Raw genomic sequence first — 16132 nt, 5'->3', positions numbered from 1 at the left:
AAAAAAGACGGGGAATAAGTGATGGCGCAGTCCGAGGTTTATAGGATAATGTCGGATGCTAGTATCTAGGAATACTTGCAGGCTCGCTGAAAGGTCGGATGCAGCAATGATTAGCAAGGCGGAAAGGGAGCAATTTTCATGGTTGTTTTAGAGGCTTGTTTGTTGCAAGTCTCAGCTGTGCCTGAATTTGAAGACTCGGCTCGAAGCTACTGTGCGGCAAGTGGGGCCACGATGGTGTGGCGCGAGTCACGACGTCACTAAACGTCACTCATGGTAGAAATAACATCCTTGCTTAGATTTTCAATGCCCTGACCTGCCGGTATTCTTGATGCACGTTCGTCTTTCTACCGGCAATTGCAAAACTAAGCTCATTCGTCGGCTGAACCATCCTGGTGACCAGCAATGGACATGTTCATCTTTTCTTCGTTCCAATATTTATGGCTGCGTGGGTAAGGGTCTTTGGAGCGGTGGTCCAACAGCCACTGAACAAGCCTGCGCACGGACGCACTCGGCTTGACACTACCGACGGAAACCGGTCCAGGTTGGTGCGTGCCCGTTGCATCTAGACTTGCAGGCATCGCACCATTGAACACTTTAAGTGCGGCCGCATAAACCAACATGCAAGACCAATAGTTACTATTTGACCAGCTTGTACATATATTGTGGCTTTGCGCGCATACCCGCCCTGCCGACTCTTCTGTCCGCATCCGATTGCACAACGCCATCGCGGGGCCCCGCATCGTCATTGGGTAGGCTGTGTCAACTCTTGGCATTGCACAAGCAGCTTGGCCGAGGTCTCTGTGCCATCGGCAACCTCTCCGAAATCAGCTCCGATCCGGAGGCTACCATTGCTCTTGGCCAGGATATCGCATATCATCATGTACATACACCATGTCCAGCGCGTCGGCAACAACCTTTCGGGTTTCGCTTCAATAGAAACCGGGGTTGCCATCAAGTGACTTCGTTCCCCTCGGTTACGGTAGAAGCTCTTACCCCACGAGGCTTTCCCCAGGCGGGGAGGTGCTTAACATTATTAGACTTGGCAAATTTCCCATCGGCAGGCCATCGCTCCACCGTCAACATGGGGTAGATGTTACGTCGTCGGCTTTGTAGCATCTTAAATACTGCCGCCGTCTACTTCTCTGCGCTGGACGAGATGGCGGACCAAGACCAGGCAGCTTGTCCACGGCTCTTCGATCCCCAGCATGAATCCTCGACGTCTTCTCGGTGCATTTGGAGCGCTCTGGCTCGCCGGCAGTGCCTCTGCGGCGGCTCTGAGCCCTCGCGCAGATACCGTCGACACTGCCAGCTTTGACGTGCTCACCAAGGGAGCGGACGCGCAGGTGCAGTCTGTCATTGACACAAAGGCTTCTGCCCTTCGTGACCAGCCCCGCGCCTTGACCCGTCAGGTCCGCAGACTCGTCACGCCTTTTGTCTGGCCCCAGTCAACGTATCATCATGACGAGTCCTTGATCCCGCACATTGACGAGATGCTCGCCGAGCTCGTCCAGCGCCAGCACGACGACGGCACGTTTAGTGTTGGAAACCGCCACTCGCCCCCTGACACTGGCTTTCTGATTGAGGACTTTGGAATCATGGAAAACATCCTCTCGCGGGACCAACACCCTGCTTCGGCGCGCATGGCAGAAACCATTCGTCTCATCCTTACAAAGGCCGGTCCTGGCATGGCCAAGGGCGGTGTTCACACACCCAACCACCGCTGGAAGATTTGCTCCGCTCTTGCACGCATCTACAAGGTGACTGGAGAGGAGAGCTACATCGACCGAATCGACGAGTGGCTCGCAGAGGGCATCGACCAGGACGCCGACGGCATCTACTCGGAGCGCAGCCCCATCTATTATGGTGCCGTTTCCAACCCGTCTCTCCTCGCCGTTGCCCACATTCTGAACCGCACCGACCTGATCCCATATGTTCGTAAGAACCTGGAGCTTAACATCCAACACTCCGAGCCAAACAGCGAGCCCGAGGTCGTCCACTCGCGCCGCCAGGACCAAGGCCAAGATAAACGCGACCTACAGGACTTTTACGTTCAGTACCGAGAGCTCGCACTCCTCGATAACAATGGCCGCTTCGCTGCCATGGCAAACCTGATTGAGAAGGTCGGTGGCTTGAACCTGGGTGATTTTCTCGCCGATGCGGTCGAGCGGCCCGAGCTTATGCGGCAGCTACCTGCAGAGGAGCAGCCCTTTGTCGACTTTGAGAAGCTCTACCGCGATGCAGGCCTTGTCCGTGCCCGCCGTGGGAAGCTCACCACCACCGTGTTTGGCGGCACGGATTGGTACAGCAACGGCGAGGAGACCGAGTTCTTTAATCGTATCGGTTCCGGTCTGTCTACCAACCCCACCCTGTTCAGGGCCTGGAACGGCGGTCTGGTGCTTGAGGGTGTGCGCCTCGTCTCCGATTTCTTCTCAATGGGCCACTTCCGGTCCAACGGCATCTCGTTTGCCGAAGGTGTCAGCATGCTGGGAAACGAGGTCAAGATCCCGTACTATCTCCCGATTGCACCCGAGTTCCGTGATCAGAACGGCACGTACAAGATGTCGAGGTCTGTAGATGGACGGTTCTACTCGGCGCTCGACTTTGAGAACCGTCCTACCAGCACACGGGACCTCAAGACGGACATCACGGTCTCGCCTACTCATACAGGTTACGATCTCGTCTTTGAGGTGACTGGTGAGCCGGACGTTGGCGTGACCATTGAGGTTACCTTCCGCCCGGGCGGAAAGCTCGAGGGAGCCGAGGAGCTGGTAGATGACAACGGTGTCAAGACTTACCACCTTGTCGAGGGGCAGGGCAAGTACAGCCTCGGCAACGACACCATCACATTCGGCCCTGGCAACGGCGCTGGCGTTATTGATACCAGCGCCGGTGAGCAGTACAGCTGGCCTGGCGGAAACCTCGCCATGACGGGTCACCGCGTGTTCATCACTGGCACGTCCCCCATGAAATACACGCTGAATCTGGGATTTGCATAGACAGGCCAAGTGTTGTAAGGGCGGACATAAGTTCAAAATCACTAGACTGTGTGGAGGGATCGTCATAGACTTGAGCTTTTGCCCTCTTGAATCATTAGCTTGCTCGCCTTGTTCGCAGCCGTTTCTCATAAACTAGACGCAAAATCCTAACTTTTTTGGCTGTAAATCTCCCAAGATACCGAACAGTGCCTTCCAGCTACATGTCGACTTTCTCGGAGTGGTATCAATCCTCACCCTCTGTCCATCCTATCCCAATCCCTGGCCATCACACCGCTGTTTTGTTTCGTTTTTGTGTTTGTTTTGTTTTTTTACTTGGAGACAGCAGCGGCGAGGTCAGCCAGGGCCTCGCGGCGCTTGAACTTGGCGTCCTCAATGACACCAGCGTCGGCGTCGCTCGAGAAGTTTCCGCTCCACGTCACAAAGGTGCTGCCCTCGTGCTTGCCAGAGGTGATGGGGTACAGACGGATCGTGCTGAGGACCGAGGTGTAGGTGAGCTCAGGGGAGGCGGTGATGACCGAGTACGTGATGTAGTGGTTGATGGTCTGAAGACAGAGTTTAGAATTGTCAGTTGCAACCCTGGTTGGGTATTGTAAACATGGTATCAGATTGGGGCTTACAGAGTGCTCCTCCTGCTTCACATCGAGTACAGTGCCGTCCTTGAAGGTCCACTTGACCAGGTCCGTGTCGGGAGAGGCACCCTTGATCCACTCGGACTTGTCGAGCTTGCTCCAGAACTTGCTAAAGTCCTGGAGCTTGATCAGGTGCCAGACCTGGGAGAGGGGCGCGTCGATGACGGCCGATTCGGAGACGCTGGCGGCGGTGGGAATTGCAGAAGACATGATGATGGCTGAATGGAGATGTGATGTTCACAAGGAAGTTTTTTTCTCTCTTTTTTTTCTTGTGGTGACTGTTATGGGTCTGGGTCTGGGTCTGGGTCTGTCGTGATTTTTCTGGAGCTACAAAGTGCAAGTGGAAGACATGGAACCAAGGGTCCCTCGTGTTTGTCCCTACTGGGCTGCTCCTCAGCTACACCACTTTTCAGCCCACATTCATAATGACGTCGACTACTGATTGAGGAAGGTGGGGAGGGGTCGCCTCAATTTTTGAGAGGGTTAGGGTTCTTGCTCGTAGCAGCAAACAAAACAGCTAGCGCTCTTCATCTCATTCATCATTCCATTGACTAGAACCAGCAGCTGCTATAGCTGTATGAGTCGTCGGAGGCTAGCATGACAGTTTGACCTGTGTAGTTCAGCCTAGCTTTAGTTTTGCTCGTACTACTTTTAAAATATCGGACGACAGCTCTAGATACTTCTCTTCTTGTATGCTAATCTCGATGCTTCATGGATATTACATCTGCTTTGTTAGTATAGCAGGCCTGTAAGCTTCTGCTGCGATAGGCAAGACCAAGCATTATTTTAATCCCTTCCTAAACACCCGTGCCGCACATTTGCAGCTTACCCGCCCCCAAGCCCCCCTCACCAGGGCCTTACCTTTGCTGGGGCGGGCGAAAGGCAGTGCTTAAGGTTGTACGAAAAACCGCCAATCCGGGACCACAGAACGGCTGTAATTTCTATTCCTAGCATCCCAGGGGCTGTATATTGCAGGCAACGATGCAACCTTCTCGGCGGGCACAGCTATCCCCAGCAGCTGATCCGTGGTAATTTCCATCCTATTCATTATACATATAACCAAACCATTCCGAATTATGCGTTCATCTCGCAAACTGCACCTGTGATCATGTCAAACAAGGAAAAGAACTGTTGCCATGGCTCCTCCAAAGCCACAACCGACCCTCCGGGGCGCCGCCAACGTCCCTAGGCACTTTAACGGTGCACTCACGTACGCAGTCGTCCTGATCGCTGTATCTCAGATCAATTTCGGTCTCGACCAGGGCATCTTTTCCAACACGCAGGCCATGCCACATTTTTACAGACAATTCGGCGCCCCGGACCCCAAGACGGGCAAATATGCACTCGACCCGGTATTTTTGTCGCTGCTCAACAGCCTGCCGTTTATCTGTTTCTTTTTGGGACTCGTTCAGGGCTCGTACATAAGTAACAAATGGGGTCGTCGGACCAGCATGCACGTCATGTGTGTCTGGGCACTCATCTCGGCGGCCGTGTGCGTGTCGGCGCGGGGGCGCGTGCAGGTGGTGGCGGGCAGGATGATCAATTACCTCTATATCGGCATGGAGCTGGCAGTCGTGCCCATCATTCAGTCTGAAATGGTACCTGCTCCTGTCAGGGGGTTCATCGTCGGGACGTATCAGCTGGGATTGGGAGTATGTTTTCAAGATGTGCATCTCATTTCCATCTTGTCATGGCTGACCCAAAACCCAATTGTTGTTTGTTAGCTTGGCCATATTCTCGCCTCCTTGATCTGTCGTGCGACAAGCGACATTGACTCCAACAACTCCTGGATCATCCCCTACGGGTGCATGTTTTTGATCCCTTCGATTATACTTTGCATGCTATGGCACATGCCAGAGGTGAGGTTCTCGTGTCCGCGAAAACTCTCCGAGGTGACTAATCTGACGATCGATACACCCCAGTCCCCACGCTGGCTCTTACTCCAAGGCCGCGATGACGCCGCGCTCGCCTCACTGAGACGACTACGTGTGGGCCGTTTTACAGAAGAGCAGATCAGGGACGAGCTGGCCAGCTTCCGCAGCACGATAAATGTTGCCGCCGACAAGGGAACGTGGAAAGAGGTGTTCCAGGGCTCGAACCGGAAGCGGACGTTGATTGTCTGCGGCGTGAATGTCTTTTTCCAGCTGACTGGCCACAACTTTGTGTCCAAATACGGCACGATATTTCTCCGGTCTCTCAACACTTTCAACGCGTTTTCCATGTCGCTGATCAATTCGTGTATCAACACGTTGGTTATAATCTTCACCATGTTCCTCTCTGACATGGTAGGGCGGGTGTGAGTAGACCGCCGAACTCCTATAAAGTTGTCGCGCGATGCTGACATGTCTGGTCCAGCCCTCTCTTGATCACTGGCGCATCCATACAAACCGCCGCCCTACTAACGATGGGTGGACTCGGAACCGCAGGGGGGGAGAGAGCGCCCCTACCCATTCGCGAGGGGATAACGAGCATGGTCACCCTATTCGGCGTGGGCTTCAACCTTGGCTGGGCTCCTCTGTCGCACGTGGTCGCGGCTGAGATTCCCACTTTGAGGCTTCGCGACAAGATCTACGGTTTGGGTTCCGCCATCAAGTAAGTTTTCCAAAACTACCGAGAGCAATGGCATTTATCAGCTAACGTGGCTATGCAGCATCATTATCCAATTCTTGGTCGCCTTTATCGTTCCATACCTCATGGATGATGCATATGCCGGCCTTGGGCCTAGAGTGGGGTTTATTTTTGGTACCGTGGCGTTTGTCGCAGTGAGTTTCAGCTGGTTCTGCGTGCCCGAGTGCAGCGGTCGGACTCTCGAAGAGATAGATCGCCTTTTCCTGGAGGGGGTGCCGATTCGAAGCTTCAAAACTCATGCCCTGGCGGACCAAGAGGAAGACAAGGGGTTGCAGCGGAACAGCGAGTCTTGGCCGCACAAAAGAGAAGACGCAAAGGGAGCTGGCTGGGTTGATGCTCGAGCAGTCTAGAGCGGGATAGACGAATAGAATACAAAAAGGGACATGCTGTTGCCCCTTGGACTGTCATTGCTCAAATCTGTCACGACTCTAGGAACTTCTTGATGTTGCCGCCAATGTTTTCCAAATCCAACAAAAATGTGTCGTGTCCAAACATGCTCTGCTCCTCACTCAATTCTACGTGGGTCACACTCCTGTTACCCACAGCCCGAAGCGCGTCAGCCACTTCACGCTGTTGCCAGGCCGGAAACAGGATATCGCTGGCCACACCCATCACCAGCGTCGGATGTTGACTGAGCGGAGCAAGCCCCCGCACCAGATCGGCTGGCGGTTGTGGGTATGGAGACGCAGACACGGCCTCGGCCGTCTCCTCCGGAGACTGCTGCTCCTCATACGGAACATCCGGCAGCGTGAGCGTGCACGCTGCCTGCTCGTTCACAGATGCCTCTTTTCCTGCCTTCATCTCCTCTTCCCTTGCCGTCCTCCTCTGCACGGCAGCCCGCTGGCTTTCTGCACCCAAATCGAACAGGTCCATCGCTTTGCTGACATACAGCAAGCTGTTGGCATCATAGGTCAGGCAGGCCTTTTCGCCGGCATGGTCCAGATATGTCTCGATCAGGAAATCGGGACACAGCGCTGGAGGCTTGTTTGGGTCGGCCCTGCGCCTGCCGAACCTCAACTCCCACTCGGGACCGGATCTATACGTAACGGTGGCGATCTCCCGAGCCAGTTTCATTCCAGCATGGGGCGGGATTTGATCCGGCTCGTAGTAAAATCCTCGGTTCCAATGCGGGTCCATCATCAGCACCTGGCGCTGGGTGTGGCGCATCGCAATGCTATAAGGATGGCTCCTCGCACAGCCGCTAATGCTCACAATCCTGGCCACACGGTCTGGGAAGAGCGTTGCCGCAGCAAGGGACTGCATTCCTCCCATAGAACTACCGACCGAAGCATATAACCTGTCGATTCCAAGACCGTCGAGCAGGCGGAACTGGGCGCGTACCATGTCGCTGATAGTAAGGATGGGGAAGCGTGTCGCATAGTGCTTGCCGTCGGCTGGATCAAGCGATGACGGACCGGTCGAGCCGTAGCACCCGCCAATGACGTTTGTGCATATTACAAAGTAGCGGTCCGTGTCTATGGCGCAGCCGGGGCCAATGAATCTCTCCCACCATCCCGGTTGGGGGTTCGCCTCTGTCGATCTTGCGTGTGAGCTGGCCGAGAGCCCGGTGTGCAGGAGGATCACGTTGGACTTGTCGGCATTGAGCTTGCCCCACGTCTCGTATGCGATATGGAAAGTTGGCAGGACGCCGCCCCAGTCGAGAAGCAAGGGCGACTTGCAATGGTATGAAAGCGTCGCGCCTGCTGTGTAGGATGGCTCGGGGCCGGAAGATGCGGAAGTTCGCGAAGAAGACAGTTGTGCCGATCGTGACTCTAGCGCGTCAAGGCAGGGGAATGCCATTGCTGGATTCGAGGAGCCGCTGTGACGCGCGGGTGAGGCGTGGAACGGTCGAGCATGTTGAGCGACGGTCGTCCTCGTAGGAAAGAGCTTTGGGGGTGTCGCGCGGGAGGAGAGTGATGTACGGCCAGCCTGACGAAGGCCAGCTCGAATACTTCGTGAACTCTTCATGACTACCAGGTAGGTGTTACAGGATCTCCCGTGGAAAAGAAGAACTACAAGAGTGTAAAGGAAGAAAAAGCTGTTCTAATATCTAATGTCAACTGGGCGGCAGGGATACAGATGCCGCCCCCATTGTCGTGACTCGTCATTGTCGTGATGCTACTGATGTGGGGCCGGATGTCGGGATTCGGTCCTACCGTCCTAGGGGCGGTCGCAACTTGGAGATTCGGATGTTGCCATTTCACGTGCAGAAGATGAATTGACTGTTTGGTTTGTCAGCGCGGCCGCACGTGATATCACTTAGACCAGTATGATGCAGGCTTTCAAGCACGCGTGTGACACGAACAATGAGGCTGGAAAAAAGGACCCCATGACCTAGGCCAGGAAAATTCAATGTTGCGAAAGTTGAAGCTGAAGAAAGTTGAAGCTGAAGAAAGTTGAAGCTGAAGAAAGTTGAAGCTGAAGAAAGTTGAAGCTGAATTGATTTTACAGTCCGTATATCTTTTGAACTGGTATGCAATGAATAAAGCCAAATTTTCCCTGTAGTAACGCCACCTAGGTCCCGTTTATGCACAATTATCTTACTTTTTATCCCCCATGGATGTGCTGGTAGTATACTGACACATCTTGTTATGCAAATTCCACAAAATAACAGCAGCAGTGACTGATAACTCCTGTAACTGCTTATGTCTCCGCCCACCTGGCAATTGTAATGATGGTGGTGTAAACCATGGCAACCAGTCCCACAACCATCATAGCAATATCGCCTGCCTTGACCCACGGGCGCTCAGCAACGCCGATGTAGTGCAGGTAAGCCGGGTAGATGTAAACCAGCGGCACGCAAGCAAAGCTGCCAATAAGAGCGACGAACTTATCGAGATCGTTTGCGCCGAAAGCAGCAACCACGCCTGAAAAGACCACCAGCACAGTCCTAAAAGCGTTCTTCTTCCACTTGGTGAGGCTGTCCCTCCTACCGGAAGCGCGACCAAAGATCTTGAGCTCGATCGTACGCATGGCGGGGAAGAGCTGCACCGGTGTGCCCACCAAGACGGCCATGGCGTAAAGAAACTGGACGGCATTGACAAGCTTGCTGGACTGCGGGAAGTTGGTGATGACTTCGACGGATACATTCTCTCCAAACGTACCGTAGCACAGCACGCCCACTGAAGTAAAGACAACTGTGATGATGACCATGACAGTCAAAAGCAGCTTGCTAAAGTGCTCGGGCTGTTTCATACTTGACTGGATAGGCAAGATCAGGCCAATGCCTTCAAAGGTGAAGATAGCAGAGCCGATGGTCATGGTCCAGTCGCGAGGATTGAAGAGCTCAATGCTGGAATGGAAGCCCCCATTCTTGCTGATCCATGAAATGTCGAACCAGTAAATGTAGGTAAGGCCAATCAGGATGAAGATATCCGCAAGGAGAGCAGCCGGACCAAGCTTCGAGATGTTGCGGATGAAGGCCAAGGGTATCAAGACTACAAGCTGAACGCCGATAAGAGCATTCGTACCCAGAGGCTTGGAGTCGGGCGTGACGGCGTCAAAGAAGGATGCCAGGTTCTCTGCGGTGAAAATGAGACCTGCGCACACGAAGCCGAGTTGCGAAAGGGTGATCGATATGAGAATGAGCTGACGTAACCTCTTGCCGACAATAATCTGACCAAGATCTCCGTATCCACCTCCTCCGTACTTCTTCCTGCATGCGAGAAGCATTTCAAAACAAATCATGGTGACGGCAGAGACAACAATCAGAGTGATTGCGGAGAAGAGCATACCACCGTTCTTGAAGGCCTTGGGCAGGAACATGATACCGGTACCAACGAAAGCCTTCAATAGAGTGAAGAACGACTTCATGTTGGAAGCATCACCCTGCTGCCTGAGTCGCTTGGAGCTCTGCCTTCTCCCAAGAAGCGGTCGACGTTCGCCCTGCTCTTCCTCGTCTTCTTCCACGACGGCAATATCGTCCTCGTCATCCGACTCTTCGAGATCTTCACCGGCAAAGTTGCCATACAGCTCAAGGAAGGATATAAAGTTCCTCGTCACCGGCTCCGCAATATAGCTGACGTTTCTGGCCTGCCTTTGCAGGAATTGACGCCGCAGGCCTCCAGGCGCCATCTGTTCCTGTATAGGAAGGTCATCATGCTCAAGGTCTGGAACAATTAATGGCGCATGTTCGTGAGTGTTAGAAAAGGTTGCAGCTCGCTTGTGCAACTGTTGGCGCTTGCTCTTGGCAGCAATTTTGTAGAGGTCACGGTGAATGTCACCACCCTGCAACCTTAGTGACGACTCTGGCGTATCCCGGAAAGAGTTGGAAGAACTGCCAGCGCCATCGGCTGTTGGAGTTGCAGGATCAAAAGTATACTCATATCCGGGATCCAGATGCCGCTCGAGAACCGTAGCTCCCTTGGAGTCGGGGCCCGCGACTGTTTGCGGTGTGTCGGTCATTGCCGCGGTTTCTGCACAAAGATTCAAGGTGTGGATGTGGCTTATGATATTGAGAACGATTCAGGTTCTAAGAGAAGGGAGAAGAAGAAATTTGGACCCCCACGGTGTGTTGCTAGGTTGTTTAAAACGACGGGGGCGAGTGAAAAGTTCAGATGATGAGTGCACGGGCCGCTGACATCACCGTTTTGTTTCACCGCGGAAACAACATAGGGCTAGAGATACTGTGCAGTAGATTTCCAGCAGCGATTGAAGGAGCAGATGTTGGCTACTTAACGGTGAGCATGTGCCATTATAGGCAGTTGTAATTGGAAGCCGAAGGTCTATGATAATGTCAAAATATCAAATTCTTCAAAGTTGGTATTATTGAATCCGGCTCACGATTCTTAGCGCCTGAGCACGTGTGGGGAAGATCGGTCAATCGTCGGGAGCCATAGTGGAAAAACACTGTCACGTGAGACCGATCACGTGGAGCCGGAGCTTCACTGTCACTGTCCGCATACTATAGGCGTACTGTAACGAGAGGGCAAAGAGGTACTGGAAAGAGGAGGGCAAAGAGGTACTGGAAAGATTGGAGGTGCAATGTTATGCAAATTCAAAACAGGGTTTCGGGAGTGCAAAGCGCTTGTGAGAACTATGTAGACGAAATTGATACCGACCTAACTTTTTACCAGCAAGACCAGCTAGGTAAAATACGGCAAAATCCGTGAAATGGCGGAACGGGATCGTCAACGCAGACAATGAGGACCCTTCACGTGGGAAAGGTGAGTTGGCAGACTGCTGCGCCTCGACGACGACGATTGGACGGGATCGGCCGCGGACACCAGGAAGCATCGCCGAGAGGCCGCCTAGGCCGCGTACAACAAAGTCTCGGCGGGCTGTGTCTACAGTAATTGTCTACCGATGTGGCATTGCTACCGGCCAATCGAATTGATCACATGGATTAATCATTGTGCCCTTTTCCAACTGCCCAATTGAGCTCCACCTCCCTGTGAGCTAACAAGTCTAGGGCGGTTTGATCGATGGTCCAGATGCCTTGTCGTTCGAAACCATTCATGCGACCGGTAAACTACCACCGTTTGGGAAATTTCCCGACAACCCGACAAAACATCATACTCCGTATAGTATATGATATAATGTTCCGTACAACGTATACTACCTTGCCAGCCAATGCTTGTTTATTCCGCCCTGCAACGCTGGTAAACTCGCCTCAGAGACTTTTATGGCTGCGCCTGGCGTTGACGCCGACCACATCTTTCTCCTTCAGCCATCCCCCCAGTCACTGGCGTCGACAGGCGCTGGATGCCCTGCATGTTCAAACCCATGGGCTCTTACTGATTGGATCAGCCCCTCAGCCAAGGTCCTCAGCCAAGATGGCCAAGGTGGACTCGCGCTGACGCGGCCAACAGCAGTTGCGACTCAAATTTGCCCAGAGTGTCAATTTCCGTTGGGTGGGACTGTTCTATATCTGGAGCGTAGCACTGTATCTCAAGGTTAATTTAACTGGCTGCCCCACAGTGGGAATTCTGACTGGATCAACATTCGCTCGACAATCCTCATTGCAAGGCGCTGGGACCCCTGACCCCAGGTGTCCCCTTACATTTTTTCCTCGCGTGTTCCGGATCCTTGTGCCGGGGAATGTTTTCTTTGAAGACTCCGATCACGCCCAAATACCCTGGATATTTTCTCACCTAGCAATTTTTTTTTCAATCGACACCTTCAGCCTTCTCACACATTCCTTTCTTGTCGCTCGCGCCGCACATTGAACTTTTGATATCGACCTTTTGTCACCTAATTCGCCGCCATGTCTCAGTACCCTCCTCCTCAGCAGTACGTTTGTTTCCTCGATCCGCAGCCTGACGACCATGGCGACGCTTGTGCGACCGCCAATGACCAAATTCTAACATGTCCGTTTTGTGAATAGGATGCCTTACGGCTCGCCGCCGCCTCCCGCCGGCTACCCTCAGGGACCTCCTCCCCCTCAGGGAGGATACTACCCTCCTCCTCAGCCCGTACGTTCTGCGTCGGCTTGAAATCGATGCGCAAATCGCACCTCGACCGACTTTTACTGACTCGAATATTGCACGTTGCAGATGGGCTACTATCCTCCCCAGCAGCAGGCTCCCCCGCCACAGGAGGAGAAGAAGGACCGTGGTTGCCTCTACGGATGGTGAGTTTACAGATCGAATCGTTCCCAATGTTTGCAGGCGGCTAACAATCTTTTTCTCGTCAGCTTGGCAACCCTCTGCTGTTGTTGGCTGTGTGGAGAGTCGTGCGAGTGCTGTCTGGAATGCCTGTTCTGCTGCTGCGACTAAGCAAGGGCGATACAAAGAAAAAGAAAATCACTAGAGATGGAAAAGGGCCGAAGGGTTTGGTGGAGAGTAATCGGGAAGTCAGCCGTCCACTCTCACTAGACTGGAAGGGGAGCGGATGATATCCGGAGCATCTTGGAGGGAGCTCGATACCACGAAATGGACGACAGGCGACGTGCGGTTCGCACAAGACTATTTCCTTATACGTACTGCTTTTAATGTCTTTTTTATCTTTACCTCAATTGTACCAGACCAGATGAGGTTGTTGTTGTTGTTGCAGAAGTTGCGGGACGTTGATAAATGTGACATTGAATTCTACAACGGATCCTAGCGTAGGGCTGTCGCAGGTACCATGCCGTCGTTAGCGTGTCCGCCGGTCGGGGTTTATTGCGCCTGGTTTTTTATTCATCCAACCCGCATTCATTGCAATCGCACGAGCTTTGACCCAAGCCACCAAGCACAAACCAGCTGCTATTGTAGGTCTAGTTTTCGCCACAACAGGTCGCTGGTCGTTCCATTGCCGACCCCCAACGCATACGTCATCAGCATAAGTTAGTTTGCTGGCCAGCCCTTGTTGCCTTGTCGTACTTGGGATGCAATCGAACTTTATGACGAGGCCTCCCATATTGGTAATAATACAAAGTTCATTATCGCACCCTCGATTTTAACTTCAGCGTTAGCTATAGCTCCTGATACTTTCTTCGCGCCCTACCCGACTAAATACCCGACCGCATACTACTACGGAACTACCAAAGAAAAAAAAAACTCCCGACTAAACGAAACCTACCCCTCCACTCAACCCAGAATGGACAACCGTCCTCAATTTCCCCTTCCCATTCTACGCCACCCCTTCCCCGCTCGGGGTCCTCCTCCCGTCATCCCCACAGACGACACCGACGCCACCCCCGAAGCGAGCCAGCCAACCGCCAACAGCACCGACGATCCAGTAACGGAGTCAGACGATATGGGCAGCTCCACCTCCCGACCGGCACACTTCCAGCCCAGCGCGCTCGACGTGCTGGTCACCAAGGCCATGTTGGCCAAGGGCGTGAAGCTCCCGATAGAGGTGGTCGATCTGGTGGTGGATTTTGCAGAGTACTGGCCGCACACGAGGACGCACGTCGAGCGGCCGAGTCGGCCAAACAGGTTCGGCACCCGCCCGGACGAGAACAACTTCTTGCTCCGCACGCCGCCGGTCGGCTTTCTGGGGGTGCCCCACTCGGATCCGGAGAGGTACACCAGGGAGCCAGTCAAGATGCTGCGGCTTTCGGACGAACACCCGGTCGAGCAATTTCAAAAGTGGATCGGGTCACCCGTTCCGCTGGTGCAACATCCGTGCAGGAAGGTGGTCTTCACCATCAAGAGCAGAGATCAGGGTTGGGGTGGAGATTCGCGAGATCATGGCACGTATCATGGATCCTGGACTTGGTTTGAGGCTGGGCTGGAGAGGGTAGATGCAAGTGGTGACTGTGAGTGTTGTATGTCTGTTTCGGCGTATGCGACTGATCGACACACGCTGACTTTGCTAGGCGGTGACCATTGCCCAGATACAACCGACCAGCCAGCACAAGACCAGACGCAAGCCCAAGGTTCCGGATCATCTTCGAGGCCACGACCTGAAATATCCCTATGCGCTTTACGATCGATCAGGCCTGAGGTTAACTGCGACGGAGAACGCACCCATTTCGACTTTCCCCTCAATCCAGCCGATGACAAGGTGCAATGCAACATGACGGCACACAACGAATACATCACACACGTCGTCGAGTGGCGTGCCACGGACAATATCGACCCCAAGTCCGCAGAGGCTGATGAGCTTGAGAAGATGGGCCGCGGCAGAGCATCCGGCACTGGAGAGTTTGTGAGGAATCTCAAGCTAGGAGACACCGTGACCCTGTGGGCAAAAACAAGGTTTCAAGGTTGGGCGAACAATGTCGAAAGCGCGACAGTGGATGTCTACTGGGCAATTTGAGATGCCGGTCATTTCCAGTATTGGGCTGCCTCGTCGAGTCGGGTTGGCCACGGAAAGGTTACAGATTGAAGAAACCAGGTTGACATAAGTATTGCTGTTGCATTACTACTTGTACTTTAAGCTGCGGTAGGGCAATTTAAGCTACAACTCCACCCCAGGCTTGCTGCTCGTTCCTCCTTGGTACCAGTACAGTACACCTAGGTACTACCGCGACCATTTTTCACTTCCAAGCTGCTCGACAGATCGCGATCGAGCACATCTCAAGCTGTAATGTGGAGAACATTGGGCCTTTTGACGGCTTTTCGTCCGACACAGAGCCCCAGAAATGACGTTCATCCTTGGCGATGAATAACAAGTCAATGACGTCAAACTATAATCAGAGACCCATCGACTTGTATAAAAGAAGAAGACGTCGAGATGTCTGCTAGGTAGAGAGGATCAGAAAGACATCAAATTGACATCAAATAAAGCTAGCTGCAAGTCGAGATAGCCTGCAACCGATCAGACCAGCCGTCAATACCAAAACCACCTACCTATCACCAAGCCAACCACATCATCAAAATGCCTCGCGACGGATCCGGCAGGGCTCACAACGATGTCGAGGACAAGCCTGAGATTGCCCACGGTGTAGACCAGCCTGTAAGTGCATTATGAGAGATTCGAATAGGCGAGCCAGCAGGCAAGCAGCCATGAACAAGCCACTGACCATTTGTACAGGGAAGCAACGTCGACAGGTCCAACAAGGCCGCTGCTATGCCCGAGGGAGAGAAGGGCATGGCCATCGAGGGCATGAACGCCAGCGGTGGCAGCTCGCAGGGTCTCAGCCGGGGACCCAACGTCGGTCAGGGCAAGGGAGCGTCTGCCAAATAATTGGAAGAGATAACGTAATATTAGGTGGAATATCTCCAGCATTGGGATACTTCCATACTATATTAGAAATGAGACCATGTTAAACGACTAAGAACTTATATTCAAGAGTAACAAGTGATGCATGCTAGACTAGTAATTTTGGAAACGGCGGAGGTGGAATCAGCGTTAGTTGTATGGGTGCAGCTGGAGTTTATTCGCCAATAGGTGCATTTGAGAGCCTGGCAGTATTCGTGGATAACTGTATTTTTCCTTCGTACATTGACTGCAGAGGGAAACAAAGAAAAAAATTGCGTGGGACAATGATTTTTCGGCAAGAGGAAAATA

At 53.2% G+C, this 16132-nt stretch overlaps 9 protein-coding genes across 9 annotated transcripts; 5 read left to right on the top strand and 4 right to left on the bottom strand.

The window, feature by feature from the left end:
• Window positions 1-215: 215 nt before the first annotated feature.
• Window positions 216-2986, bottom strand: MGG_15451 (uncharacterized protein). The gene has a single exon (XM_003720499.1). The coding sequence runs from the start codon at window positions 771-773 to the stop codon at window positions 369-371; it is 405 nt and encodes a 134-aa protein (XP_003720547.1). The 5' UTR covers window positions 774-2986; the 3' UTR covers window positions 216-368.
• Window positions 2987-3304: 318 nt separating this feature from the next.
• Window positions 3305-3835, bottom strand: MGG_10292 (uncharacterized protein; the record flags this gene model as incomplete). Its single annotated transcript, XM_003720498.1, has 2 exons — window positions 3305-3538; window positions 3614-3835. 2 exons carry the CDS (start codon window positions 3833-3835, stop codon window positions 3305-3307), a joined length of 456 nt encoding a protein of 151 aa, XP_003720546.1.
• Window positions 3836-4475: 640 nt separating this feature from the next.
• Window positions 4476-8404, bottom strand: MGG_14202 (homoserine O-acetyltransferase). Its single transcript, XM_003720496.1, has one exon. The coding sequence runs from the start codon at window positions 8219-8221 to the stop codon at window positions 6674-6676; it is 1548 nt and encodes a 515-aa protein (XP_003720544.1). The 5' UTR covers window positions 8222-8404; the 3' UTR covers window positions 4476-6673.
• On the top strand, window positions 4567-6666 carry MGG_10293 (sugar transporter). Its single transcript, XM_003720497.1, has 5 exons — window positions 4567-5277; window positions 5350-5484; window positions 5548-5921; window positions 5981-6217; window positions 6276-6666. The coding sequence occupies exons 1-5, from the start codon at window positions 4762-4764 to the stop codon at window positions 6601-6603; spliced, it is 1590 nt and encodes a 529-aa protein (XP_003720545.1). The 5' UTR covers window positions 4567-4761; the 3' UTR covers window positions 6604-6666.
• Window positions 8405-8896: 492 nt separating the features above from the next.
• On the bottom strand, window positions 8897-10714 carry MGG_14203 (amino acid transporter; the record flags this gene model as incomplete). The annotated part of the gene is made up of 1 exon (XM_003720495.1): window positions 8897-10714. Exon 1 carries the CDS (start codon window positions 10655-10657, stop codon window positions 8897-8899), a length of 1761 nt encoding a protein of 586 aa, XP_003720543.1. The 5' UTR covers window positions 10658-10714.
• Window positions 10715-11394: 680 nt separating this feature from the next.
• Window positions 11395-11992, top strand: MGG_17863 (uncharacterized protein; the record flags this gene model as incomplete). The annotated part of the gene is made up of 3 exons (XM_003720494.1): window positions 11395-11418; window positions 11664-11718; window positions 11922-11992. The coding sequence occupies 3 exons, from the start codon at window positions 11395-11397 to the stop codon at window positions 11990-11992; spliced, it is 150 nt and encodes a 49-aa protein (XP_003720542.1).
• A 466-nt stretch (window positions 11993-12458) lies between these two features.
• On the top strand, window positions 12459-13014 carry MGG_17862 (uncharacterized protein; the record flags this gene model as incomplete). Its single annotated transcript, XM_003720493.1, has 4 exons — window positions 12459-12484; window positions 12579-12666; window positions 12748-12824; window positions 12888-13014. 4 exons carry the CDS (start codon window positions 12459-12461, stop codon window positions 12967-12969), a joined length of 273 nt encoding a protein of 90 aa, XP_003720541.1. The 3' UTR covers window positions 12970-13014.
• A 124-nt stretch (window positions 13015-13138) lies between these two features.
• On the top strand, window positions 13139-15364 carry MGG_17861 (uncharacterized protein). Its single transcript, XM_003720492.1, has 2 exons — window positions 13139-14435; window positions 14496-15364. Exons 1-2 carry the CDS (start codon window positions 13772-13774, stop codon window positions 14936-14938), a joined length of 1107 nt encoding a protein of 368 aa, XP_003720540.1. The 5' UTR covers window positions 13139-13771; the 3' UTR covers window positions 14939-15364.
• MGG_17860 (uncharacterized protein) lies at window positions 15291-15958 on the top strand. Its single transcript, XM_003720491.1, has 2 exons — window positions 15291-15577; window positions 15656-15958. The coding sequence occupies exons 1-2, from the start codon at window positions 15500-15502 to the stop codon at window positions 15806-15808; spliced, it is 231 nt and encodes a 76-aa protein (XP_003720539.1). The 5' UTR covers window positions 15291-15499; the 3' UTR covers window positions 15809-15958.
• The last annotated feature ends 174 nt before the right edge of the window (window positions 15959-16132 follow it).

Source organism: Pyricularia oryzae, chromosome 7 (assembly GCF_000002495.2).
Source record: "Pyricularia oryzae 70-15 chromosome 7, whole genome shotgun sequence".
Taxonomy (NCBI): Eukaryota; Fungi; Ascomycota; class Sordariomycetes; order Magnaporthales; family Pyriculariaceae; genus Pyricularia; species Pyricularia oryzae.
Note: the sequence above shows the minus strand (reverse complement) of the source record. Positions and strands in the feature narration are given on the sequence as shown.